The sequence below is a fragment of the Triturus cristatus genome, chromosome 8 (genome assembly GCF_964204655.1).
Source record: "Triturus cristatus chromosome 8, aTriCri1.1, whole genome shotgun sequence".
Classification (NCBI taxonomy): Eukaryota; Metazoa; Chordata; class Amphibia; order Caudata; family Salamandridae; genus Triturus; species Triturus cristatus.
The window spans coordinates 394,249,723-394,277,442 of NC_140591.1; the positions used below are offsets into that span (position 1 = coordinate 394,249,723).

The window sequence follows — 27,720 nt, forward strand, 5'->3', positions numbered from 1 at the left end:
CTTTCAGTGTATGACATGGGCTCCTTTGTAGATTTAAGTTTTTGGAGCGGTAACAGCAGCCTACCTTCACGGTCCTTCAGATTCTTCGCAGAAAAGGTACAACATACCTTACAGTCTTTAGCCTTATGCGATTGGTATAGGCAGTAAAGACAGTCCTGATGAGGGTTATCCGTGTAGAGCCTCTTTTTACCACATGTAGCATAGTCTCTGATTAGATGCTTTTTTGCTTTTTCTGACATGGTAAAATCAGATTTTAGTAGGAAAATGTTTTTTGCTTTTTCTGACATGGTAAAATCAGATTTTAGCAGGAAAAAATACAGATACACAGATGTATTCATATATCTGCATGTATACGAAGAGTTATGTCTCTCAAAATTCACGGCAGAATCTGTCTGGAACGGGAAACCTGAGCAGAGCTCAGGGGAGACTCCCTAACATGACGTAGAAAGTCTGATTTACTGGAGCTTTTCATAGGAGTGTTCTAAAGGGTGATACAACCTGATTGGTTAAGATCTAAGTTTGGTCTCTTTTTAAAAACAAGCATTTGCAATGCAATCAGTCTCGCCTTTGGGACCTTATATGTATTTAGCTATGCAGCACATTAGCCTGAGTGCTGAAACATCTACTGTGCTTTAACATGGAGGGAAAGTAAGCACCAAACTGCGTGACACCCGATATGGGAACACATGGAGAGAAATATTGCTTTCGGCTGGAAATGGTATAGTCCAAAGCTCTGTTTTTAATATAAAATCAGGGCCTTCGGTGGTCATATCACTGAAAATGCAAGATTTAAAAACAATATTATTTATCTACTTGTGCGCGTGGAAAAACAAATCTATGGATTGGAATCTAAAGAATCGTAGAGTGATTCTGGTATTTTTCTGACCTCTGCTGGTCGTTTTCTATCAAGAAAGTTAAATAGAGGAAGTTGCCAGAAAAATTCAAAAAAAGAAAGTCCCTCAGCAGAAAGCAATTCTGGTATTTTACTGACCTCTACTGGTCGTTTTCAATGAAGACAGTTAAATAGAGGCAGTTGAACAAGCAGAAAGCAATTCTGGTATTTTACTACCTCTACTGGTCGTTTTCTATCTTGACAGTTAAATATAGGCAGTTGAACAGAAAGAAGTCCCTATGGGGAAGCAGACAATTCCTAGGGCTGATCTCCAGAGCGCACAAAGTACATACACATATAAGTATATACTAAAGTATAAACAAGAGGTCTCAAATGCTCGACCTAAAAAATGACTATGAACGCATCAAAGATTAAAGCAGAGGTGTGTGCTAGCACCTCACCTTTTTAACCTCTTCTTGGCAGACCAATCACCAGCCCTGGATCAGGAAAATTCCCATCCAGCCCAGGCTGGGTCCCGTCCGCCTTACGGATATCTATCTATCTCTATCTATCATATATAGATTACATTGTGCTATTTAGTTGAACTAAAGTAGGCCTACAAAGATTACTGAACATCATTGCACTGTATGCAAGAACCAACCACCTGGAGGTAAATGTGACAATAACTAAAACAATGTCTGTATGTAATTGACTGGGACACTCCACCTTGTAGGTCTTAAATGATACCCAACTAGAGACAGTATCCAATTATAAATTCCTGGGGCTTTACCTCTATTCAAGACAAAACTTCTTCTTGCAAAAACAACACATAGAGAAGATGGGGATTGCATTAATGCACGCATTTACCACCTTGGCAAAAAAAATGGATGGGCCGTCATTCCAACCACTCTTAACAGTTATCTCCCCCAAGCCTCCTCTGGTGATATTCTTGCTCTCTCAGCGCCGGGACACCCCCGACGGGGGTAGCTGCGCGCTTTATAAGCTTCATAAATAAATAAATAAATAAATAAATAAATTACCAACCATCACAAATGCCAGTTTGGCAATGAGAGGGCACAATGCTGCAATAGTGGATAAAATGCAGGTTAATACCTTCAGGCGAGCATTCAATTTTCCACAAAGCTCATCTCCAGCACAAATATGCCTTGAATTCGGACATATAAAGCAAGATCTAGTCAGAAGATCAACCGTGATAAAAAGGGTCTACAAGATCAGTCTAACCCAAAATTTCACATTAAATAGCACATCATGGTCAGGTCTTCAAAGGTATCAGCAGTTGGCACACTATAAATATCGAATATTTCCCTTTCTAACTGAACTATAGGCCACAAGTGTGCTGTATGACTCCTTTAAAAAGGCAACCAACAGGGCTACAAAGCTACAATCTTGCCTGAAAGAGAAATACAAATTCACCTTCCAATCCCATGCATGGATGGTAATCAAATACTATGATACTCTGACCCCAGCACACTACCTGGCAATTCCATTTCCAGCATGCATAAAAAGCAGTCTCAGGACCCAGCGCATGGGCAACATACTAGCATTATTAATCCAACCAACTTGGAAATACACTAGTCTGACATCATGGAGACTTTGCAAAGGAACAGAAGAGGACCTCATTCATTTGATCTGCATCTGTCCCAAGCTGTGTATGCTTCGCTTACAACTACTAAAGAAAAGCTTTAACAACAGAGTTTTCTGTATATGCAGGGAATCTATAATAGCATGCCTCAACCCTGGGGACCCGCAGTTAAACTGCAAACTTCTTGCAATGGCCTCCTTCGAGAAACCTGGGGCTAATTAAAATTGCACAAATTTGGTCTCGGATATATTCTTAGTGGAAACAAGCCCATATTGGTTTAGTGGATTTGCACAAGCTTTGCACCAATTTTTAAAACAATCGATTTGGTTAATGATATTATGTTTTAGAAAATATGCAATGTTTCAGGCAATGTGACTATTGCTCTCTTTTTCAGGATGTCCTATGCTATGACTACCCACGGATGGTCTCTGCCAATCAATCTCAATATCATCATGGTCAGTTTTATTGGCAACATTTTTTCAATTGCACTAATCCAAGGACGTTTGAGATTGCGGCTGAACATCAGTTTAAATCGGTTGGCATATTTGCACTAATAATGCACCAGTTTTAAACTATCTGTTTTAAGATATGCCGTAGCAGGAAATACGTAATTCTCAGAGTTGAATGATTATCTGTACTTTCTCTCTGGATGTACTATTTTATGATGTTTGCCTATCTGCACAAATATTGTACTGGTTTTAAACTTTTAATCCGTTTTAAGATATACAGTAGTAGGAAACAAGTAATTCTTACAGTTGGATGACTATCTGCACCTTCTCTCGTGATGTACTATTTTATGATGTTAATCATTTGAAATGTATCACAGTTTAAAACTATGAAATTGTTATGGTTTTAATTAACTGAAACAATAAACTTCAACTCTCCCCACTGGTCACTTGGCAGCCTGCTGACCACCGGCAAGGTCTGTTCGAGAACAGCTAAAATCAAGATACAATGACTCAAGTGACTAGTAATTTAAAACCCAATCTAATGTGCAAGTCAGATTTAAATTACTATTTTTAAAAAGTGGCGCTTTAATTTTTTGTTTTCTGCCTCTAATAGCCTTTACAGAGTTAATCCCCACTTTGCAGCCTGATGGCCCCCTGCAAGGAAATGTAAATGGCTCCTTGGATAAAGGTCCTTGGCTGGAAGGAGGTGTGACCTCCTCCAGTCTGGATGCCCCAGAGGGTTGTGTCCACCAACGCACAAGCTTCAAAGGGGTATTGTCCCATCATAGGCAGATGTAACTCACACTCAGATCTACTACCCTGCCATTGTCCAAGTAGCCAGAGCGGCAGCAATCCCAGTGAGGAAAAAACTGGTTTGCAGGGGAGTGGTCTCCTTTCCCTGGATACACCCCAGGGTTGTGCCCAGAGCTCTGCAAAAGGAAAGAAATGTTCAGCCATATTAGTATTAGGTAGAGAGGGGCACTGTGGGACTGTTTACAGTAAAAAACACAAGACGTTCTGCTAAAGTGGGTAGAGGCACCACTGGAAACTATTACTCCATTAGTTAGGGGGTGTCCACAAATCTCCCCAACCGACAGGCAGGTAAACATAAAAGTGGCACCCTCAGTAAATTCTTCAGAACACCTCTGGACCTGTGGATGACAGAAGAAAGGCTGTGCCTGCTGTTGAACCTAAAATCCCAAAAGCTGCACCTACTCCTGCTTGTAATCAGGACAGAAAAGTGGCCTCCAATGGATAGTTGGCTATCCTCCTGTTGAGGTCCAGGAAAACAAAAGCTGCACCAAGCCCAACTCTCAGCTGAGCCGGGCTGACCAGCTCCAACTCGACTTTCCCTCGACCCTGCTAGTAGCTTCTGGGAGAAGGAATCCCAATGCCCTCAAGTGGTGATCAACAGGACCCTGGGCAGGTGCCAGAGTGCACTCTTTGCCCCTCCAAAATTGTATGACTGGACATTGAGAAACATTTACAGAACTTTTTGCAAAAGGAAAAAGAGGCTACCAACAGACTGCAGCCAACAAACTGCCAACTTGCTGGTTTTCACCGCTGAAAGAATCCTGATTTCCAGAAAGGTTTCAAATTCTTAACACAGAGGATTTCACCAAGACCAATGCTGAACAACACCCAGTTTATGGCTTCACCTTCCTGGACCCGGACTTTGCTCACTTGAGAGTTTTCCCACCATTAACGTCCAGAGCCTTAAACTTCCTGGTGGTGCAGAGGCTCACACAGAGATCCGGTGCTTCAGCCAGCTGCTATGGATGAGCCGGTCTTTGAATCCAGCCTGCACCTTGAACCGTTAACAACCTCATCAACGAGGACTTTTCTCTAGAAAAACAACTAAGTTAGAAGGCAAACTTTCCAACGGAATGAACCAGTTCTCATATCCGACCTGTGCTCCATAGTGGTTGGCCTTAACTTTTAACTTTGACCCTGTCTAGAGCAACCAGATACCCACAGTTGATGCTTTGTGTTTTTTCGGCACTAAAACAGCTACAAATTTGAAAAATCACATCTCTGGTTCTCTACATCAAAGTGTTCTCTATTATAGAAATTGGAGGGGATTTTTATTGTGTTGTGTTTTATACTTTTTGTTTTAAACTGTTTTGGTACTGAAGATGCTTTACACATTTCTTCTAACTTAAACCTGTCGGCTATGGGCTACAGCTACCAAGGTTTGAGCTCAGGTTTAAATTACCGAGACCCAACAGGACTCATCAAGGAATAGTGCCATTATAACGTGAAGAGGACTATCATTCACTTCAACTAATAATCCACTTTCTCACAGTTATGATCCGGTTTCCTAAATAATTATTGAATGGTATGGTATGAAACCAAGAATCAGAAAGCCTCCCATTTAATATAGATTTAATATGTGGCAATAAACCTTATACAGTCCGACCAGCACAACAGCAATGAGACAGATCTGTGAAAAGGCATGTATTAAAAATATATTCCTCCAGAAGCCTCTATACAGGAGGGTGCTGAACAGCAACAAACGGAAGAGCCGGTATTTAATGGTTAAATGCTAACATCTTGGGAACCTCAAAACGCATTTGGGACTGTTAAAACTCAGTTTCTGCTGTATGCTAGACGATTAAAGGCAGGTAAAAATACATGGAAGCAATTCCACTGAGAAAGCTATGCTCACCAAAATACACCAAATAATTCTTTATATTTCCTAAAAAAATTAATAACACAAACCTATAGGGCTATAAGTGCATGCCATAAAGCGCTACAGGAAAGGGATTGTCACGAAGAGATTACAGGAATAGAAAAAACCTATAGATTAGCACAAAAAAAGCCAGTAAAATCGGATTCAGACTGTCAAGACTTCAATGTATTACACTGAACGTACCATATACTGAGTTTACTGAAAAGGATGGGCAATAAAAAAAACAGGATAAGTGTCACAAGTGCAATCAAAGTGATTTCAGCAGCATGGTGGGGTATTGTACATATTACTAAACACTGGAAAAGACTTGAAAAACATACGCAAGACAAATTTAATCAGTTTGAGATGGCGGGATAAATTAAAGTTAGTGCACTATGAAATCATGCTAGCCGGGTTTAAAACCAAAATTAAAACTAAAAAGTATTAGTACTGACTATGGTGCTAGTGAGGTGTAAGAAGCCAAAAAACAACTGCGTGCAGAACTAAAGACTTTTGATGACTAGGTGAGAAATGTTGACAAATGGTCCAGAGTTTAGACCACCATATATATATGGAAATATCACAAAGTTATTGAGGACTTAGAAACATGAAAAATGGTTGAAGGATATTCTATTTCCCCAAAACAACAGGCTGCCCTGAATCAACAGTTTAAATAAATAGCTAAGCAGAGATGAAAGAAACAATATTTAGGAAATAAACATAGACTATTATGGTTACTACTGGAACAGGTTTTATAAGAAAAAGGAAAACGACTGCTCTTGAAGACTACTGACATTTTATGATCTACCATGTTAGAAAATGTAATGTGTACCTCCAAACTCATGAATATTTGATTTCACCACTAATGGGTTTGCTGTTTATAATGGTTTAAAATAAAATAATAATCCAATTACTGTGCAATGTATTGCGAATATGCAAACTGATTTTTTAAAATGTTATAACATTTGTAATCATATAATAAAGGCAGTTCCACAAATATAAACGGCAATTAATAAAATACATTTTGAAAAAAGTATTTGCCATAGATATGTTTCTCAGACATACCGGTTTAGATGGTCCAAGTATCCGCGCCGCTATTCCTTTTCCTTCATTGGTATATTCTTCACCTTCCTTTTTCCCTGGGGTCCCCTAAACCCCCCAAAAAAAAGAGTCAGTTACAAAATTATGGGTGCAATGCATGCCATTGTACATTATTTAGACCAAACATTACCTGAGGGTAACTACATACAAAAGGTTGGGTCAATGATGAACTGGTGTTATAAACTAGCACCACGTCATTGGAGAATGTACAACTTTTGGGACTTAAATTATAATTGAAGACATAACCCAAATTATGAATAAAAACACAAACAGACTGGAAACCTGAACTTTTGTAATATTAAAGGACTATAAGAGAAAACCACCTGCTTAATATGCATCTTACTTTACAATTGATTGCATTTTTTATCATAACTAAATCAAGACAAAGATTAATGATATCGAAAGACATGAGACAACACATAAGAAATCTTAATCAAACAAAAACATTTGCACTGGATAAAATAAGTTGCTTATAACATGTGTAGGCCTTGCCAAATATGTCTGGGTTGTTATGAAAAGACTGACAGAAGACTGAATGCTTAAACGGTTCAATATTAAAACACCACTTGAAAGCCTTCACTACACGAAAGTGTCTGTCACGCATAATTAGAAAAAGAAACCCAGCCTTCCAAACTCAGCCCTCTCATAATTACTAGAATATTGGAAAGACCAAAGAAAACCTTAAGCAAAGCATATGCTCCGAGTGGAGAGGTAAGAAATCCAGGAAACTCATAGCCAGACACGTTTGGTTTTAAAGGGCCAAAGCACGCGGAGAGCCATGAAAAAAACACAGCATGCAAAATGATATAGCAAAAGTGATGGAAAAATGCGAAAAATACTCTTCTAGATTAAAAGAAGGTTACTTGAAAAGACTTGGGTTTCATTTTGACTAATTCAATTAGCTCATTGTATTTAGCATACGTTTAAATAGTTTTTCAACACAAACCTTTCCCCACCCTCATATTTCCAAAGGCACTAAGTAAATCAAGAGATGTCCGTTTGTCACTGTACATGTGGAACAACAGTATTCTCTCTTAAACCATACATAAGAAAGGATTATAGATACCAAACTGTCTAAAATGATTTTCTTCATGGTGCTCTCAGATTTCAACCTCACTTTTAACTTTACAAGTTTTGTCTTAACTCCACAATAGAGGGGGCCAATTATCGTGCCTAGGATGTTTAGCTCAGCACGATAAAAGGGTCCAGTCTAAGCCATTTATTCAGCCCAAGCCAAGCCCCTTGGTTTTCCCACCTCCATGTAGTATACTTATTACATTTCATTTGTTCATAAATTGTACTTGATTTACTTTTCACCTGTTCCTTTAGGTGAAAAGTAAATCAAGTACAATTTATGAAAAAATGAAATGTAATAAGTATACTACATACCCACAGCCTACTACACTCCAGCTGACCAAAATAGACAATCAGGAGGTAAAACATTAACACAAAAAAATATCTGCGATGTAAGAGATCTCTGACATTAATGGGAAGATTGTGATCTTGTAGCAAAGAAAACATGACTGGACTATACTTACAGGAAAAATCCCATTTATGATGCTGGGTTTTCCCTTAGGGTAAGGATTTCCAGGTATCATTCCACAAGACGATATCATGGCATGTGGCGCTTTACAGCCGACCTTGGAAGCCTGAAAGAGAACTGAGTGTTAACAAAAGAAGTCAAAACGCAGAATGTTAAATAAAATAGTTTGCTCCCGTACTAAAATTAAGCAAACAACTTTGCTAATCATCACAATAAAAATCTCTCTTATGGAATTCCAATCTTTTTTTACATATGTACTCAAGCCTGTGCAAGAGACAGAGGAAACAGACAACATTCTGCTACAAAGATAGAGGGTATATTTATTTGTTTCAATTAAAAAAATATATAGGGTTAGGCACACATGATTATTAGAAAAGGGGTGCTGCAAAAAACACACTGCTTTCCGCATCTCATTTCTTTATTCTATTGTTCGACTGGTGATAGACAGATATATAAAGCATTGGAACATTGGAATGTTGGGAGCTCCATTGAAAACAATGGAGTGCTCCGGGCTTATAATGGCTGGTGTAAGCCCGGAGCACCAACATTCCAATGTGTCTTTGTTCACAGCTGTGGCTGTGAACAAAGGCTTCAGGGAGCCGGAGGGGATTTGAATCCCCTCGCGCTCCCTGAAGGCTTTGTTTAACCCTTCGTAGCAGGGCTATACCGGCTATTAAAGTCCCGCTGCTTTGTTAAAAGCCCTTGCCTTCAGCTCGGGCCTTTAACGATGCAGCGGGCCTTTAATAGCCGGTATAGCCCGCTACGGTGGGCTATAATGCTATATTAAGTTGAAGGAAGAACTTGGGAGAATTTAAAGAGGTATATATGTCAGAAGGTTGGAGACAGACATTTTTATGGTTTCATAACCACATCATTAACAGCGTCCATTTTCACACTCGATTTAACATGCACATACTGATCTACTACTGTTGGTTTTGAAACAAATATTCTATGACACGCAGAAGTACGTTTTTCTGATACATGTTAAATAGACCACAAATCAAGTACAAACGCCATGTTGTCCAAGATGGAAGTCATTTTGGTCACTCATTTTGTTTTTCCCCTATTCTCTGTTTGTAATCTCTGACGCACACAGTCAAGCTGAGATACACTGATTTATTTCCACAGGTATTATTTTGCTCTTGATGATCTCCCCCCCAATTGAGTCACAACTTGAAACATTTCCCAATGTTCTTCTGTTTGTTCACTGTGTCCTATTCATCACATAACACTTTATTGTTAATGTTTCATGTGCTGTTCGAGCATCTCCAAATGACATTAGCACAGAGGGTGTTGAATAATTTTTCATGCAGTGTGATAGTGCTTGTGCGTAACAGGTAAAATAATGTTAATTTTTCATGTGCTCTGATTTGCTTATGAAGTATTACATTTTCTTACACTGCAGTGAATCTTCAGGTTTTGCACTTTCATATGCGAAAATAATGTATAAAGATACTCGATTTTGGGGGTGAGCCAGAAGACCTTCCTGTTCTACTAGGGATGCTTTCCGTTACTCTACTTAAGCTGCGCCCACTTGGCACTTAAAATAATTTCATATTTTTACATTCTCTGTATAATTCTGCATTGAGAGCCTTCAAGGCGTTGACTCTGTATCGCTTTATTTTTTAATTCTGTGATCAGATCCTTTAACTTTACATTAATCTAGAACCCAATTATTGAGTGGGCACAACCAGTTATAAAATTGATTGCATTTTCTGACTGATGCTTTGGGCAGTGCCTTAAAGCGTGGGACACACTGCCTCATGAAATTGAGGTTTAATACCTTCTCAGATGAAGTGAACTGTGAAAAATCTGTTTTAGGGTGTCTAAATTTTGGGGTATCTTTTTGCTCCCAAAAGGGTCATACTAGAATTATAGATAGGTCACTAAATAAAAATGATGGTTTTTCACTGAGCGTTTCTAAGTGACATCAAACAGACAATAAGAGCAAAGCACAATGCCATTTAGAACCCACTGGTGAAAAACATTCACTTTATTCACAGTTGCACCTCCTCCAGCCCTGCTCTAATCAACTGTACAAGGGCAGAGAAGTCATGGGGAGCCATGCATGACTTGGCATAACCTGCATCCACACCGTAACACATAAGGTGTCCTGATCTGGCCATCCCTCATCCACATCAATTTAAAGATTTAAGAAACTGACATCTTGTCACCCTCCCACACCATTCTTTGCATTTCCTGCCTCTTTCCTCTCAAATATTATGCTACAAAAACACATACACACACACACCCCCGCCAGATGTCCTGTCAACCACCTAACGAATTTACCCCACGCTCAGCCATCAAACGTTTTAAAAATAAAATCTCAACTCTTACCACCCTCACCACCATCTCTACAATTTCCCCCTTCCCCAAATATAAAGAACACATCCACAGAGCAGTGTTAGTGAATCGTTGCATTCCCTGTTAGCACTGGTCTGCAGAGACATGTGCTGACAGGGAAAGGGGCAGATGGTGAAGGCAGGATGTTACCTGCCTTCTCCGGCCTCCATGAGTCTACGGAGAGGTTTGAGAAGGAGGGTGAAACCATCAGCTGGCATTCTGCTGCTTCCTTCTGTAGTCTAGAGGCACATGCGAGGTGGCAGAACTACGGAGAAGGAAGGGCATCCCATGGTGACATCACAGTAGTGGAAAGCAATGTTGGTATTCAAATGCTGTGATGTAAGTCACAGTGGATAGCCGGATTTAGAATCCAGTCTTGTACTACTGGCTCTCAATGAGGGCCATAAATAAGACCATGCAAAATTAGGTGGGAAAATGTGCACTAAAATGCTAAGATCGATATACGAGGGAGAGACAAAAGGATGTGGAACAATACCGAACGTATGAAAAATAAAACAGTGTGTTTCAATGCGTTATATGGCCCTACCATGTCACTCTGCTTTATATGGCACCAACACATCACAATGTTTCAGTGAGACGCCGTAAGCCACTGTTAAGTGCACAGAAACCCACATGCCCAACATTCAAGTTATCCAGGGCCATTAAGTAAGTCTAGAATGCTTGTTTTAGCAACCCTGAAAGAGGATAAAGTGCTAAAAACATTTCAATTGGAGTGCAATTGTAGTGTGGTCCTGGGATATTAAGAGTAAACCACCTTAGCCACATAAAATAAGGATCTTACTACCCCCGAAAAACCCTTTCACTGCACAGCAAGCAGTGGAATCCCAGTCTGAGGAGTCACTAGACTCCATTTAAGAAAGTTTAGTTTTAGTCATAAGGAGGACTTAAAATGACTGAATGGTATGTGGGGGGGGGGGGGGGGGGTTGAACTGCTGATATGAAGGAAACTGAGCTGAAGGTGCTTTGAAAGGACATGTGTCTCAAACCCTATAGGAATAGCAAGATAAGCACACTACCTCTATCAATGCCTTCCAACTCAGTGGGATGAACACTTTTGACTTTTAGGACTGTGACCACAGATAGATTGCCACACTTCCTTTACCTCAATTTCTAAAGCCCCTTCTTAGATTAGTTCACCACTACAGTTGTTTTAAGTTTAAGATTATGTTTAAGTTTAAGACGCTGTAGCTATCTATCCACGAGGCAACCACCAGGGAAGATGGCAATATCTAGGACTTTTGAGCTAGGGAATAGAATGCTAGTTTATACAGAGGAAGAAAAGGGAAAATAAAAAAAAGACATTTGAAAAAGAAAAGACCAGAAACTTGAAAATGGAAAGTTGGAGCTAGAGGAGAAAAACTTTGCCAACATTCTTAAGGCTAAAGAGATGGAAATGGAAACAGATAGGATATCAATATTCCCTACTCCAGCAGTCACTGAGACCCACTCCCATGTTTTACGTGCTCTGGACATTGTACCTTCCATTACCATTGGAGCAGGTGTGTTAGCTTGGCTTGAAGATTTGCTTGTGCAACTCAGTCATTCGGCTTCAAAGAGCAGGCAGGCACTCTACTAATTTGTTTTCCTTTGGGGGGAAACAATGTCATTTGGAATGGAGTGATTCAAGGAGACCGCAGTATGAAAGGATGAAAGATGTTATGTGTTGATCCAAGGGTTTGTGCTTACTTCAACCAGACAAATGGTTTAAGGATAAGAGTAAGAAAGGCAGGTCTCTTTGAAACCTGGCTGCTTGCATGAAAAGGAAGCTAGGAAAGGTAAAATGGATGAAGGCTATGGATTTTGATTTTTTTAATCATCTTTAACTGGCTAAACAACTCAGAAAGGAGTCTCAGGGTAGTGCGGGCGAGGAGTCACCAGCTTTTCAGGAAAGCAGTGTGGGGACAAGAGCTCAGATCTCAGCTATCAACCAATAGTCAAAACAAACTAAAGTGCAGCACACTGCTTTTCTTTTATGTACAAAGTACTTACTCACATAGCAGAACTAAATATACAATCCAATGAAAGCAGACCGTGTTGCAAGCTAAGCTGCGTTAAATGGTGAGGAGCTGTAGCTACTTCTTTCCAGGATCCCCTCTCCACCAACTATGGCTGGTGCCGTATCTACAGTCCCCAACACACTACGGGTTTAGACAGGGTTAAGCGCAGATGGCTCAGATACTACCACAGGTCAAATGTACAACTCATCTCAATGTTTCTTTACCCTTTTGTCAAAAAAGTCAAATTTAACTGCTGGTACTTTAGCATTTTGGCCTGTGCTCAGACGTGGTTTGGCCTCCTGCCACAATTGCAGAGGTCTCCACTTATGTGGGAGCAGCATCCACAGCTTTGCTCTAGACAAAGTTTGAGTGCTATTGTTAAGGCAGATCTGTGCAGCATCTCTCCAAGCCAGCTGCAGACAGATGTTTTTGTGCAGTTACAACTTCCAGACAAAATCCCTAGTGGTGGTGTGTCTCTGTCAGCATCAACAGCACCAGTCTTTGAAGCCCACAGAAAACTGCGGGTCAATACAGGATACTTGTTGTGGTGCAGTCTTACGCAACTGGTCACGGTAACTGTGCAAAGAGACATTCGGGGACCGATATCTCTCCATGAAATGGTCACACCTGGCTTCGCTCGATGGGCAAGTCAGATTTCTGCAAGTACTCTTCACACCAGTAAGGTGCTAAGCTTTCCTTCCTTCCTGACAGGCTCTCTTCCCGCAAGGCCAGGCACACTTCTTACCTCTCTTGGCAGGCTTTCATGCACTTCAGGTAGACCCTCAGCTCCGCCAGCAGAAAGTGCAGAGTTCAGGTGTTAGCCACATACCTCTGGAATACTGGCTGCCAGGCAGACATCATCCCAGGTAGTACAGGAGCTTCTTAAGTACTGTACAAAGCCCTCCCTTCCATGGTTAGGAAGAAGTTGGATCTGGAACAACGTGGGATGGTTAGGATCCATTTTAAAACTAATTTTTGACACAGGGATTGTAGGTCCATTCACTTCCTAAGTTTTCGAAACCCGTTTGGTTCTCTTTTAAATATCAATACCTTGTTGCTCTCCACGTGTCTAGAAATTTACAGCACTAACCTGCACCAACTTTGGTGGAATACTTCAGTGAAATTTCAAGTAAGCATGAACCATGAACTGCATTTACCATCATGCTAAGGGGTGAACTGTGCTGGGAGGTGAAGCAGTGTGAACCCACCCCTTCCTGCACAAATAGGTTGCATCGTCTTTTGCTACGCTCTTCCATGCCATGTCAAGGCATTTGATATCTTTGTCTAGGACAAACAGCATGAGTAATGAAAGGTGCAAATAATCAGAAAAGATATTTTTAAACTGTTACCCAAGTCGTTTGTCAGCCTGCTTTAGAGGATATTACTGTTTGTTAGGAGCCTTAATCAGGAGTCAAACAGTAAATGGCAAAATGGTAAGTTAATAATACAGCCTATAAATCCTATTTATAATTATATAAATTATATCACTGCTGAGATAATAAATTAATTGAATTGGAATGTCTTTAATGTTTTCTCAGGCTTCCTGATTTATGGAACGTGTTCTGTTGTACTATCTTTAAAAAGACACTGAATACATACCATTATAGGTTATTGTGTGGGTTCAAATATATGAGAAAACTAGAGTAAACATTTAGTATCTTACAGTCACTCTGTGCCAGTGGGCAAAATGTTCAGAAAGTTGATATTGTATGGCTGCAGTATCACTGTGCACAAAGATTAATAACTAGTTGAACACTGAAAACTAAGTTTGGAAAGCTGAGTTTTTTTTAATTTGAAAATTCAAGGTTGAAGAATGCACAAAGGTAAGATGAGTCCCAGAAGTAGGATCTGTCAACTGAATAATATAGTGCTCCATTAAAAACATTACTAAATCACAGATGTATGCTCTTGTCAGTGTTAAATCTGCAATCAAACTTTGTTGACTGTATACTCCACCTAATCACCACAACAAAATACTGTTTAGCTGATACAATTACACTTATACTCAAAACGAATTTAGGTCAGTGACATCTTTTCTTTTAAAAACTGTGCATAAACTTTGCGAGAAAATTGGCAAAGAATGAAAAGTCCTCGTTCATGCAATGAGGCTTCTGATACTTGCTAGAAAAAAGGCCTACGAACACTGCCTCCTCATTCAGCTGAGCACTCCACTATCAATTTCACCAAGAAAACATTACCAATTCTGTCCATCCCTCTCTTGTTAAACTTTCTAGATCTGGCACAAACTTTACTTTGCAATTGTAATTTTTGGGTGACTTGGCAGAGAAAGGTTTATGGGGAACGAGTGGTCAATGGCATGGACAACTGGGATTCACACACTGGTCAATATCTCCGCACATGACGCAAGCCACAAACTCAATCTGCCCTTCAGACAAACCCCGAAGCTCGCCATCACAAAGGATCAGGCTCTTACTCGGACCATGCTGTTGCTCACACCTGCAATAGCAATAATATCAGGAAAAAGACGGCCACAAAGCTGCTTCAACATGCAGTTTCTTGGATAAATATTTGAAACAATTTGCCCAAAGTGCACCTCTATACATTAATTTGAGCTTAATCACTGATCTCAGCTGTAATAAAACATGTTACCAAGAATATCACTGACTCAGTAGCTACGCTCATGAAACAATGCAAATTGCTTAAACCTCTGAATAATTAGAATTGTCTGATGAAGGGTAAAGGTGCGACTCTTGAAAGATTCATGTCTATCAAAGGATAGGATGGTATGTCTGATCACGATCAGGAGTATTATCTTGCCACACTCAAAACAAAAAGGATTACTATTAGACATTCACTGTAGAAGAAGATGGACAATTTAAGGGAGCCACTCAAAGTGATGAGACGAAATTTCCCATCATGCACTTAACCCCACGCTACAAGACTGCTTCTTCCACCAGCCCTGTGAGTTTGCACTAGTTCCAATGGATACTGTCAACATCATCGACTATCTGAAACCTTCAGCACTACTCACTGATCTATACAACACTAAAACCATCAAATTATGCCTTGATTGTGGGCTAAAGGAGTAGTCATGCCATATCTTGAGATCGAAAACTTATTTCAGGGATGTGGAATTCCTATAGTCCGACGCCCAGGACATATTGTTTGGGGTCAAGGGCAACACGTTTTCGTGTGTGTTTTGTCCTTGGGACAAGTAGGCCCAACCCCCTACAGCACAGACCCTTTGGCTGAGAGTTTACAGTTCTACATCATAGATAAGGGAAGGGCAATGTCTGCAATGAAGGTAATATTTGTGCCCTTGTGTTAATGCTGTTTAAACTTGTATTTATGGTTCATTAATGCAAAGCCTTTATTATTAGGGTGAGCGCTCTTGCTCTAAGTAAATGTTGTAAGATAGGACAGCACTACTGACAGTTCCAATATAAAAATGTGTACAGGCGTTTTCAAAGTTTAGCAATATGAGGCTATGTATAATGCTCCCAGAATGCTCTCTGATTAGATGCAAATATTTGTAAAAGCTTGAAAGCAAGATTGATAGTTCTTTGCTTTCAAAATAAAATGTTCACAAAAAAATGCAAGTAGGAAAAAACATTTAGCTAAACTACTGTAAAATTTTAAGTACCATTTCTTTGCAGTATAGTTTAGTAAAATGTGTTGATTTATACGCATTTACCCAAAATATTCATAATGGAAAATCAGTGTAACCAGTTTCAATAAGATATGGGAAACAAAAATAAACAAGCGTTGGCAAAGCCAGCTCTCAAAAATATTATCAATTTTCAATCCTTCAAGAAGTCCCTGAAAACGTTTTTATTTGTTGCCTGTTAGGTTTCTCCCCCCCTTCATTTTTCTGTTTAGTATAATGATCTTGGCTCCTTGGTAAAGCGTAAGCGCGGAGATACCCTTTTGGGGGTTGATTTCCAGCACTATACAAGAGTACAAATAAATAAATAAATAAATAAAGGTCGGAAATTGGTGGTCAGCCTTTTGGTTTGCCAATGTGTGACTTGTTTTGGCATGGGTTTTGTAAAACCTTATTGGTGTGGGAGCTGCCTGGCCCTCAACATTATAAAAACATTGGCAATAGCAAAAATTGTTTTTGGGCTCAAAAAACGCACATTGCCACAGACCTAATAAGGGGCCCAATTAAAAAAGAAAGTCTCAAAAACGCACCATAGTATATTTCCTTGCATTAAATGCAGATATATGGCTTTCGTGAATTCACAAGAATTTACAGAAGTAGGCCAAGAAATAGTACTGTGAACTGCATTTTAGCATGAGCAAATAGGAGTGTGTAGAATGCTCATGCCAAAATCTGAGTGTTTGCAAGTTCACTTTCCCTCCAACCACTTTTTTCCCCAATCCTGGGAAGATGTTTTACATCTAAAGTTGTCAGGAGTACATTTCTAACCATCCTCAGTATGGGAAAAGATTAGAGAAGAGTTGGTAAAAACCCTTAAAACATACAAGCTAGTAGGCTTGCACAGACTTAAAAGGACATTCCAACCATGGAACTATTGCTTACCTCTAACTTCGGCCACAGTATGCAGATCTCCGAAATCGTGGCATCATAGGGGAAGTGATAGTATTCAAACTCTACTGTGGTATGAACACTGGCATAATCAGAGAGGCTATATCCGAGCTCTTATATAAGGAGGCTGCTGCCATAATTTTTCGCTGCAGTACATGGCACAAATGGGACAAGTGGATTTTGTTAAAGGACAAGTAGATTTATGAAACAACCTGTCCCATGGACAAGTAGATATTTTATTAAATTCCACACCCCTATTATTTGATGAAAGACAACTTGGAAACGTCTGTGGCGAACACTAGATGACAGGAGTATGGTGAGCTATGCGACTAAAAACATAAAATCACAAGAAAGTTCTGAAACTGTTCTATTTCATCATTAACTTCAACATTTTAGGCGGCATCTCCTTTTCAGCAAACATGCAGTCTTTAAATCTACAGTTGTGTCTAAAACACAAATATTTAGAAATTGTAGGAGGTTTAAGATTTCTTCAATGTTATCAGCTTCACATAGGCCATAGTGGACAGAACTACCAAAGAAATAAAGTTAAGAAACAGGCATTGGCAATATCAATTGGTTTAACTTTAAAGTTCTGCACCCTGCCCTGACAAAGCAACAAAGATCACTCTGAACTTAATGGGGCACACTACTCATATACAAGCAAACCAATCGGGCACCCCCCCCCCACACTCTGCATGCATTCACACACCACTCACACATCTCTGACCATGTGCACAAAGGCACATGTTTCACCATGCAACCACACAAGTATATTACTCACTGTGCACTTACACAGTCACATGTCTCATCATGCAGTTACAAAGCCACACTCAATGTCCCACACTTGCACTGACAGAATGCTCACCCTGCATTCACACACCACTCATTGTGCACTCATGCAAGCACTGTTCTCATCCTCCACTCATACAAATGCATGCCAGGATTCACTGAGGCATACCCTGCACTGTCACAGGAAGACCATACACCCAGGACTCATAGGAGGAAACGTGGGTTAAAGGGTGGGTGTTTGCAGGGGGTACAGTGGAAGAGGAGTGAGTGAGTGGCTTGGCAAAGGGCAGATAAGTGCCAGGGGAAAAGAAGAAGGGATGGTGAATGCAACAATAGAAATCTGGAAAGCACCAAGATTGAGATGGGAGGTAAAAAGATATATATAAAAAGGCAGAGTGATCCTATTGTGGGAAATTCCAAAGGCAAACTTCATAATGGGAGGGAAGTACTAGATCAATAAAGGAATTGCCACACGTGTAGCTGGAGAAAGGACAAAGGGGACAGGATTTCAAGGAAGAGTGCAGCAGACTGTCCAGAGGGCAGAACAAAATTAAATGACAGTAAAAAGGGGCACACAACCTCTGTTTTTGTTAATCTGGTTATTGCTTTCATTAAAAATGTACAGACCTTGAGATACCTTCTTTTGGTATTTGCATCTAGTAAACATTTACTGATCCACTGTTCCGATTTCTTTTACCAGAACCAAAAAGTCAGGTACCAAAATATATTCTAGAACAAAAAGGTAACAACGAGCGCACATACGTATGTAACCAGGTCGCTCTTACTTTAAATACGAAACTAATAGTTAATTATAATTCTCAATTCTTAGGATCTTAATGACCTTCAATAGAACGTGAGACTTCAGTGGTTTTTGACAGTTGCAATTATAACGGTAGACTGACGGTAACATTATAATATATGCATATCGTGCCAGTGCATGCCAATACTTTTCATCCATTTTATAATGGCCCATTTTATAATGAACCATGTAAAAATATTGTGGATTGGCGATTTTAATTACCGGGCCAATGACACTCTGAGCGGCCCTCATGCTGGAGAACTAACTGACCTACTTAATGGGTTACATTTCACTCAGCTGATAACTTCTGCCACTCACATCAAGGGAAACACCCCAGACCATGTCTGGATGGCCAAACTTACAGTGTCTGCTTTGACAGTCTCTCCCTGTACATGGTCTGACCACTATTTAATACAGTTTACTATCAACAATATAACCAAGTTCAAACCACCACCAGCTAAAGGGACAATGGCCAGGAACTGGAACAGTATGGACTGAACTTCCTTCCTGAATACACTGACAAACACAGACCCTGTCATCCAATCTTCCATCACTGTCAGTGAGGAAACCCTCACTGCATGGTAAACAGCGGCCAGCAACATACACGCCCCTCTTAGGATAGTGAGATCTGCAAGGCGCCACGAAGCCCAGAAATGGTTGTCTATTGATCTAAAATGAGATGGCGATGTTCTGACAAACGAGAGATCTATTTAGCCCAACTTAAGCTATATACAAACATCAATTTCCATAGCCAAGGCTACATACATTTCTGAAAAAATCATGAATTCTTCTAACAGGTCGAAATAAATATTCTCCGTTATCAATAAATTATCAAATCCCGATAGAGGCACAGTAAAACCAATACCATCTCAAGCACTGTGTAGCTCTCTTAACATCTTTTTTATAGATAAAATTGCCTCGATCAAAGACAGTATTCCAAATTGCAATACCCTCAAGGCACCTCCATCTATGCCGAAAAATTCCCATTCTCTTGAGCAGTTTCCAGCAATAGACAGCCAAGGATTTCTGGACCTATTGACCAAAGTAAAATCGGGGTCCCCGACTGATAGCTGTCCACCCTACGTCTTTAAGAGAGGTTTTTTCTTTACTCCCCAGGCCTGCCCTTTCCCTCCTAAATGAGTCATTGGCTCAGGGCATCGTCCCGAGAGCCTTTTTAAGAGGCAATCATATTTCCCCTTTCAAAGAAACCAGGGGCTGACCCTCAGACGCTGACTAACTATAGCCCAATCTCAATGCTCCCCTACCTGGCCAAGGTACTAGAATCCTATGTGGCAAAATGCCTATGTGCCTTTATCGAACAGTTGGAATTTTTCGACCCCTACCAAGCAGGATTTTGTCCAGCTAATTCAAAAGAGGCAGTTATACTGACCGTTCTATACACACTTTGGTATGAAACAGATGAAGGATCTCCCCCGGCCTTGGTACTGTTAGACCTGTCTGCCACATTTGACACTGTTGATCACGGTATTTTGATTGATCTTGTCTAAGACGCTGGTCTTCAGGGATCAGCTCTTAGCTGGATAGGGTCATTCTTGGAAGACCGTTCCGCCTATCCCAGTTCACAGCATCTAAAAGAAGTATAACTTGCGTAGTTCCCCAAGGGCTCCTCGTTATCTCCTCATCTGTTCAACCTATATCTCCTGCCACTGATCCAGTTTTAAAAGAAAGGAAGGTGTGTACGTTTAACTATGCGGACAATCTATAGCTAATGTTCACCATTAAGAACACTCCTGAATCTGTGCTGGAATTCCAAACCACCATGCTGCACATCTGTTGTTGGATGAACAGCAACCAGTTGAAACTCAATCCAGATAAGACCAAACTTATCCTGATAGGAGGTGCTCAGGACCCTTGAAGCCCCCAGTTTTGGCCAACCAAGTTGGGTGCCTCCTCCACTCCATCCTCCTCAGCTAAAAGCCTTGCGGTGATAATTAACATTGACCTCACCATGAAAATCCAAATTGCATCAGTTACATCGACCTGCTTTTGTCAGCTAAGAAAGATAAGGAAGATCAGCAGACTCCTTTCTAGGAAAGCACTGACTCAGGCTGTTCTAGCCATGGTGATATCACATTTAGATTATGCCAACTCTCTATATTTTGGCATTCCATCGTATCTCACAAGGAGACTGCAACTAGTGCAGAACCAGGCAACTAGACAGATCATACAGCAACTCAGATGACAATACGTTTTCCCCCTCATGAGGAAGTAACATTGGCTCCCCATCCCACAACGATCAGCTTTGAAAGTGGGCAGCCTGATTTTTAAGTCCTTGTATGGTCCAAGCCCAAAATTCATCTCCAGCCTTAGTCAAAGACATGTATCTATTCGCAACCTGCTGTCATCCTATATGAACCTCTTGGCCACACCCTCTTACAAACTGAAGCGACAAGGTGGCTGCAGATTTACAATGCTGGCACCTGGATTCTGGAATTCTCTTCCACCAAACCTCAGAGCATGCACGGACCTCTTGAAATTTAGAATACTACTCAAGACCTGGTTATTCACCCAAGCCTATGATTGAACCTAAGTGTATGACAGCTCAACAGGGCTCCAGCACATCCTAGATTTAGCGCCAAGGAACCAATTAATGTATGTGCACTTTACAAGAGATTTTAACATTAAACATCACAAATAATTCAAGTAGAACACTATGGATTGTTCGAACCAGCATATAAAATATTAAAAGTTAGCCTTCTTTCTCACTCTTCACCAAAATATCACATAGAGATTTAGTATAAAAAAGGTAAACAACACAGCTGGGATTTTATCATGAATGTCATCACAGGTGTGCGGTTATAGCGTGTCACTCTTGACTATGGTCCTTAAACGTAAATCTAAAAATGCCAGTAACTACATGGTGTATTTCGTGAAATTTCAGCCTTGATAAAAGCCCAACGCTTGTGTGCCAAAGTAGGGAGTGAAACACGTGTTGGCTGGCTACATAAGTATTTATTAAACTTCAGCAATCAAACTGTATTGAACCATAAAACTATACAACCAAATTATATACCAAAGGATGTATTTGGAACTAATATATATATATATATTCACTGAAAAAAACATAGGTTTCACACACGTTATAGTTAGGAATTAGCATTTAAAAAACCTGGCAAATTCACTGAAAAAACCATAGGTTTCACACATGTTATAGTTAGCTGTACATTTTACTGATAAAAAACCAATGAAATTCCCCCGTTATAGTTACTGTAGGCAACTATAACTCACGCGACCGTAATCCTCTGCTGATGCTAATACTGTATTTAGACACTTATTTGCCCATGTCTTCTTCCATTAAATTTTAGCTATACATATATTACAAATATTTTTTTTTCATAAAGACACATGTCATCAGCAGAGGATTACGGTCGCGTGCCCACATTATGCGAGATGGGCCATGTACGCACGATGCGCTTCGCGCACCGTGCGCACATGGGGGACATATTATGCGCATCGTTGTGAAATGTTTTGTTTATTAATTTCAATTATTTCATAAGCCATGCACAAATGGTGCCCTTCGGGCACCATTTGCACATGGGGTGGGGAGAGTGTGGAAACTTTTTTTTTTTTTTAAATTTTTTTACCGTACGCGTACGGTAAGCGTAATCGGCGATTTTTCGAAAAAAAAAAAAATTTTTTTTTTGGCATTGTGGGTTGTTTGGGGGCCCGTATATCATAGCTGGGTGATTATTATTTCAATATACTGCCCCTTTACCCATTTTTGGGCTTCATTTATGCTGCCCTACTCAGAGTGCGAGAGAGAAAATGGCGGCCGCCGCTTCCTGGTTTCGGCCGATTCGAATGTTTACTAAGATCTAAGAACCAATCAGAATCGCGCTCGCGCACGTCACCGTACGCGTACGGTAAGCGCACCGTAAGCGCACCGTAAGCTGGCTCAGATATATATATTGATTTAAAGGCTATTTTCTCGGAATCTACTGAACAGATTTACACCAAACCTACAAAAGGCACTTCCTTGACCTGAGGACTACCTCTCTGCCAAATTTCAAGTAATTCTGTTCAGCCGTTCGGGCTGTAGCTGTGTCTAAAGGTCCTATGGAAAAATGCATGGGAAAAACGCGTTTTGGGACCCCCCTTTTATCTCAGCCCCCGCTTGAAGAAACCCCCCGAGACTTTCAGGGTAGGAGCGGAGCGTAGCGCCCCACCTATTTTGAAAAATTCGCGAGGATTCGTCGACCGGCGCAAAAGTTATTCAAAATAGAATGTTGCGGATTTCCTATGGAAACAGGGTCCTAACTATAACTACCTACTGGCGACCGCCAGTAGGATATATATATATATATATATATATATATATATATATCAAGATACGTGTAATACTGATAAAAAGAAACTAAATCTGAGTTTATTCAACAAATATTTTTTAAGCATCTTTGCAAGAATTGGGATCATAATGGGAATGTATTGGGAATAACTGACTCAATCTAATACAATTTAATTACAAAAGAGACTATAAGCCCTACCCTCAACGAGTGTAAATGCCCTAACTAAAACAGAATCATGAAAAAATTGAATAGCAAGGGCATTAAGAAACTAGTCTACTGTGGATCGGACCAAACTAAAGAACTGTATATCCTTGTACTAAACAATGGCTGCTCAGCTCGCAGTAGATGCCCTGAGGGGATTGCGTCCAATAAAAACTGCTGCTACCTAGGTCAAACGTTGACTCTTCTCACTGAGGTAGCCACTGCTTGGTAACGTCAAAGTCAAGCCACGAAGAATCAAGAGATACCCATCGGCATTATGATGCTTTTGCTGGCCATACTACTGATGACTCATTCAACATGACTAGGGGAAAGCACATTCAGTCAATGATATTTAAGCATGTTTGAGGATTTAGCCCTTGCATAATGCTTTGTCATCATGTTTTAAGGTGGTAGCTCTGTTAGGGGAAGGGAAACCACCCCCCCAACAACCAATAGGAGAGCAATACAAGCACACAGGAAAAGTGGAAGCACTCCACTTCTATGCAATCAAATTGTGTAAACATGGCTACCAACAGTTGGGTGGAGTCAAAGCCTTTATCAGTAGTACTCCTGAAAGCTCATGTTTGATTTGATCACATAAGCTATAGAGAAAGCTGTACTGTCAAGCCAGACCTAAAAAGCGAATTAAAATATTTTCGTACTGTACAAGACTGTAAACCTGAAAGTGTACATTGTGCAAACATCATGGTCATTCTTTATTCCGCTGCATTCCTTTTTTTTACATTTTAACTTGGAACTCCCGTCGGAAGAACATTGCGATAGTAGATTAATAAAAATCATATGTAAACACAATACATCATTAAAAGTTAAAAGTACCTGATCAAGAATCTTCCGGCATCGTTTTCTTTCAATCAAATTTATCTTGAAAAGGTCCTCGACAGGATGATAATTATTAGAATCAAGTATATTTCTATAAATCAATGGAAAAAATTCAGAAAGAAACCAAGTTTAAAGCTTAATGTCTCGTAGAATGTGCACAACTAGGGCACAAAACCAAACAAGGGCAAGTGAAGGGCAGCAAAATTGAAGTGAACAGAAAGAGTAAAGGCTTTTGTAGTAAATACGACATAAAAAACAATCATTATATTTTACACTCTTCTTTAAAGTTTCATCACTCGAAACATTTCAGGAAGCTCACACATAAGAGCAAATGGACAAGAGCATAATTTAGTTAAAACACTGGTCTTCAAATAATGCTCTTTGAACAGACACTCCAAATTCAGCTACTACTTTATGTGTGCACCAAAAGTCAATGGGTCTATTTCACAAAATCCACTTTTAAGTAAGTTTACACTTTTGAGTGAGTTTATTACTTTTCAGTATTGACAAACTGCACTTTTGTAGTAACTTACACTTTTTGCAGTAAGTCCAGCACAACTCATGGCAAAACATTGGTACTGCAACAGCCTTCCTTATAACATATAGGTTCATAAAATAAAACTCCATAGAAGTCAAGTTAAATTAAATTAAATCATTCAGTAGTTGAAAATAAAAAGAAAGAAATATAGTACATATTTATTATTAGAAAAAAATATGTAATAGGATATTTTGAATAAAAAGAATAAGGTAACAATAAATGTGATAAGGTGTTACATTATTTAATAGGTTATTAAATATGTTATAATTAAATAATAAATATACACTATTTTATATCTTTAAGATACACTTATTATTTATCTTTGCAACTACTTTAAATATTTTAATGCAATACTATTGCGCTCCCCACAGATAGATGAAAACTTTAATCTTGATGTTTAAGAAATATTTACAAAGATAAAACAGACAATGTTGCTATTTCCTCTATCTCAGACAACAATATTTTCCCCACTATGTTGATTATTATTCATATTGAGTCCCTGCATATTGAATAAACAGAACCGCATTCTTCACTCAAAAGGATGTCTAACACTTTTACTATCCACATTGAAGTGACAAGACTCAGCGAACTGAGCTGTGAACCCTTTTTAAAAGTGAAGCAGTGAACAGATGATGATAGTGACAACAATGTTCCAAAATACAAGGCTAGTATGCGGTCCTCGTTCGCTGGCTCCTGAGGCTTTACTAAACCCTACAAGCTAAATTCGTTCTTTAATGCCACTACATAGCCTGAAGCACACATCCAGAATCAAGAGAATCACCTCATATCAAACATCTTAGTACCAGTGTTATCAAATGTAATAGCAATGCAGAAGTGTGTCACTAAGGTTTGTGTGCATAAATGAAGTATAAATAAAGTAGTCAAACAACTGCTCAGTAGGTAAATACTCCAGATTTTATTGGCCTTTTCGAAGTAGATTTTGTGAACTATTATGACCCAGCAAAAACAGAAAGCAGATCTAAATGCTTGAAATAACCACATGTAATGTTTGTTCTTTAAACTTAATTGTTTTCATAACTTTTAGTTTTGATGCAGATTGTAAGCATATAATAACTTGCAGTGCAAGATCAATATACTTAGTTTTAATGCAGTTCTCTGTTTCTCCAGTGCCTTATAACGAAGTTAAGTGGACTCTCATGAGCAGTGATAATTTGTTCATTTATATTCCAAAACAACTTTTTTCATAGATATAAAACACAGCATGGTTACATCATTTTATCTTCCCTTACTTTTGCGTTTACCTTGGTTGTTTTTAATTGCAAAAGTATTTTTTTTACTTGTAAATTCCTTTTATTTAGTTATGGTTGAACAACCTACCCTATATTTTTCAGCGTGATTAAAATAAATGAGTAATAGCCTTTCATGGTGAAGACCCACATGAAATAAAGGCTGTGGATAAGTAGGGTTATAAACAATACATACACCTATCCAGTGGACATGAATAAAGTATTTACATTAGCTATTTCTCTGCCAGATGGATTTTAGTTCTAAATTAATTTGAGTGCTGGATTCCTTGAAGCTGTGAATAAGTGGTTCTACTGAAGGTACTGACCGGACCTGGGACGCTGCTCTGGTTCCTTAGCCCCGCTGGTGTTGGCAAACTCAATCCGCCGTTGCTCCTTGCCGCACCCGCTTTGCGGCCTGGACATTGGGAGACGCTGTTTGGGGACTCTGCGTGCTTGTGGCGGTGAGAGGCTGATTCAGGGGTGGAGCGCTCCAGGGACTCACTTTCCCAGGAGTCCCTGCGCGGCCTTTAGACATCTGGTCCGCGCCCCCTGCTAGCCCCGCCCCCAGCCCGCCACACTGCCTAATAAACCAGCTGACTTCTACCGCTGCGCGGGACGCGCGTGGGACGAGCCGGGCGAAGTCCGGGCAAAGGGCGGGCCGTCTGTGGCCGTCCGGGTCTGGCCAAGGTTGGGCTGGGCCACCCCCCTGATAAGTCGTCTGCGGATGTATGTTCAGTTAGTGATTTTCTGTGCTTTGTTGTCTTCTAGCTAGGAGGTCCTTACTATAGGCACATTCCATACATACTGCTTAGAGTGGCCAAGCTAATGTCTACCCGCTCGGGTAAGAGTTTGAGAGGGAGTGGTGGGGGAAGCCCTGGTTGTGTAACGGGTACCATGGACCAGTTTATTACCCGTGTTGTCACAGTTATCGAGAAGGAAATCGCCATGACAGAGCGGCGTCTTTCTCGGGAACATCTTGCTGACAAGCGGTCATCGCTGGGTCCGCTGGCTCTAGTGCCATTCCCAGTACGTCCACTTGATCCCTTGGTGGCTGCTTCACCCACTTCAGATCATCCACGGGTTGCAGCTCTAAGGGCCAGCTTGGACAGGCTGGAGAATTTAACAGCTATAGTACAGCTTAACGATAATAATGCTGCATCAGACCCACTCCCTAGTGAGACCCTAGTCCCCATGCTCCCTCTTGTTATTCCCTCTAGCAATGGGGTCTCCATCCCTCAGCCAGTATTGGCAACGCTGGCAGTAAACAATCCAGCCCTTAGCAAAAGAAAAAGAACTGCTAGCCCATGCAAAGGAAGTCATGCCAAACCCTATAAGAAGCCTAGGAGGTCAGGTGCTAGGGGGGGGCGGGACCCTTAAGAGAGTAGGGCAGGGTGTTAGTTGCCCCCAGGGGGAGAAGGGGGAGGTACCCCATGGTGTCATAGTAGAGAATACCTGTGTGGACCTGACGGCTGGTTCTGTTGAGGCTCCATCCCACGAATCTCTCTCCATTGCCAACCTAGAGAAAATGATGAATTATTGATTCCGGTTCTGGAGAGAGTTAAGGGGCTCACAGAGCGGTTGGATAGGTTTGAACAGGCAACCCTGGACAATTTTTTCTCCATAAAATCCCTTATTAAACTACATTCAAGAATTAGGGAAGATGGTCTGGGGGGGAATCTGTACCCCGGGCGACACCTACATCCCTACAAGGCTCCACCACTGTAGCCGTATCAGTACCCGGGGTGGTCGTGGCAAATGTTCCTGTTGTACATCCTGTGGCTTCCTCTGGGGCCGCCCGGAAGTCAGGGTTGGCCAAAACGGATGGCATAGTGCGACCCAAGATACCTAAGGCTAGTACCATCCCTACTAAAAGGACCGTACGGTCAAAGGACTCTGGTAGCAGTTGTCCAGCCAATTCAAAGAATT

The 27,720-nt window shown here is 40.4% G+C and overlaps 1 protein-coding gene across 2 annotated transcripts in view; it reads right to left on the reverse strand.

Annotated features, from left to right (window-relative positions):
* PROSER1 (proline and serine rich 1) overlaps nucleotides 1-27,720 on the reverse strand; it is a 269,213-nt gene that overhangs the window by 150,648 nt on the left and 90,845 nt on the right. For both annotated transcript variants that reach the window (XM_085621763.1, XM_085621762.1), the window contains exons 5-7: nucleotides 24,007-24,100; nucleotides 8,195-8,305; nucleotides 6,621-6,704 (exon numbers count right to left, since the gene is read on the reverse strand). In XM_085621763.1, coding sequence (XP_085477889.1) covers nucleotides 6,621-6,704; nucleotides 8,195-8,305; nucleotides 24,007-24,100 — 289 coding nt within the window. The remainder of the gene's footprint in view (nucleotides 1-6,620; nucleotides 6,705-8,194; nucleotides 8,306-24,006; nucleotides 24,101-27,720) is intronic.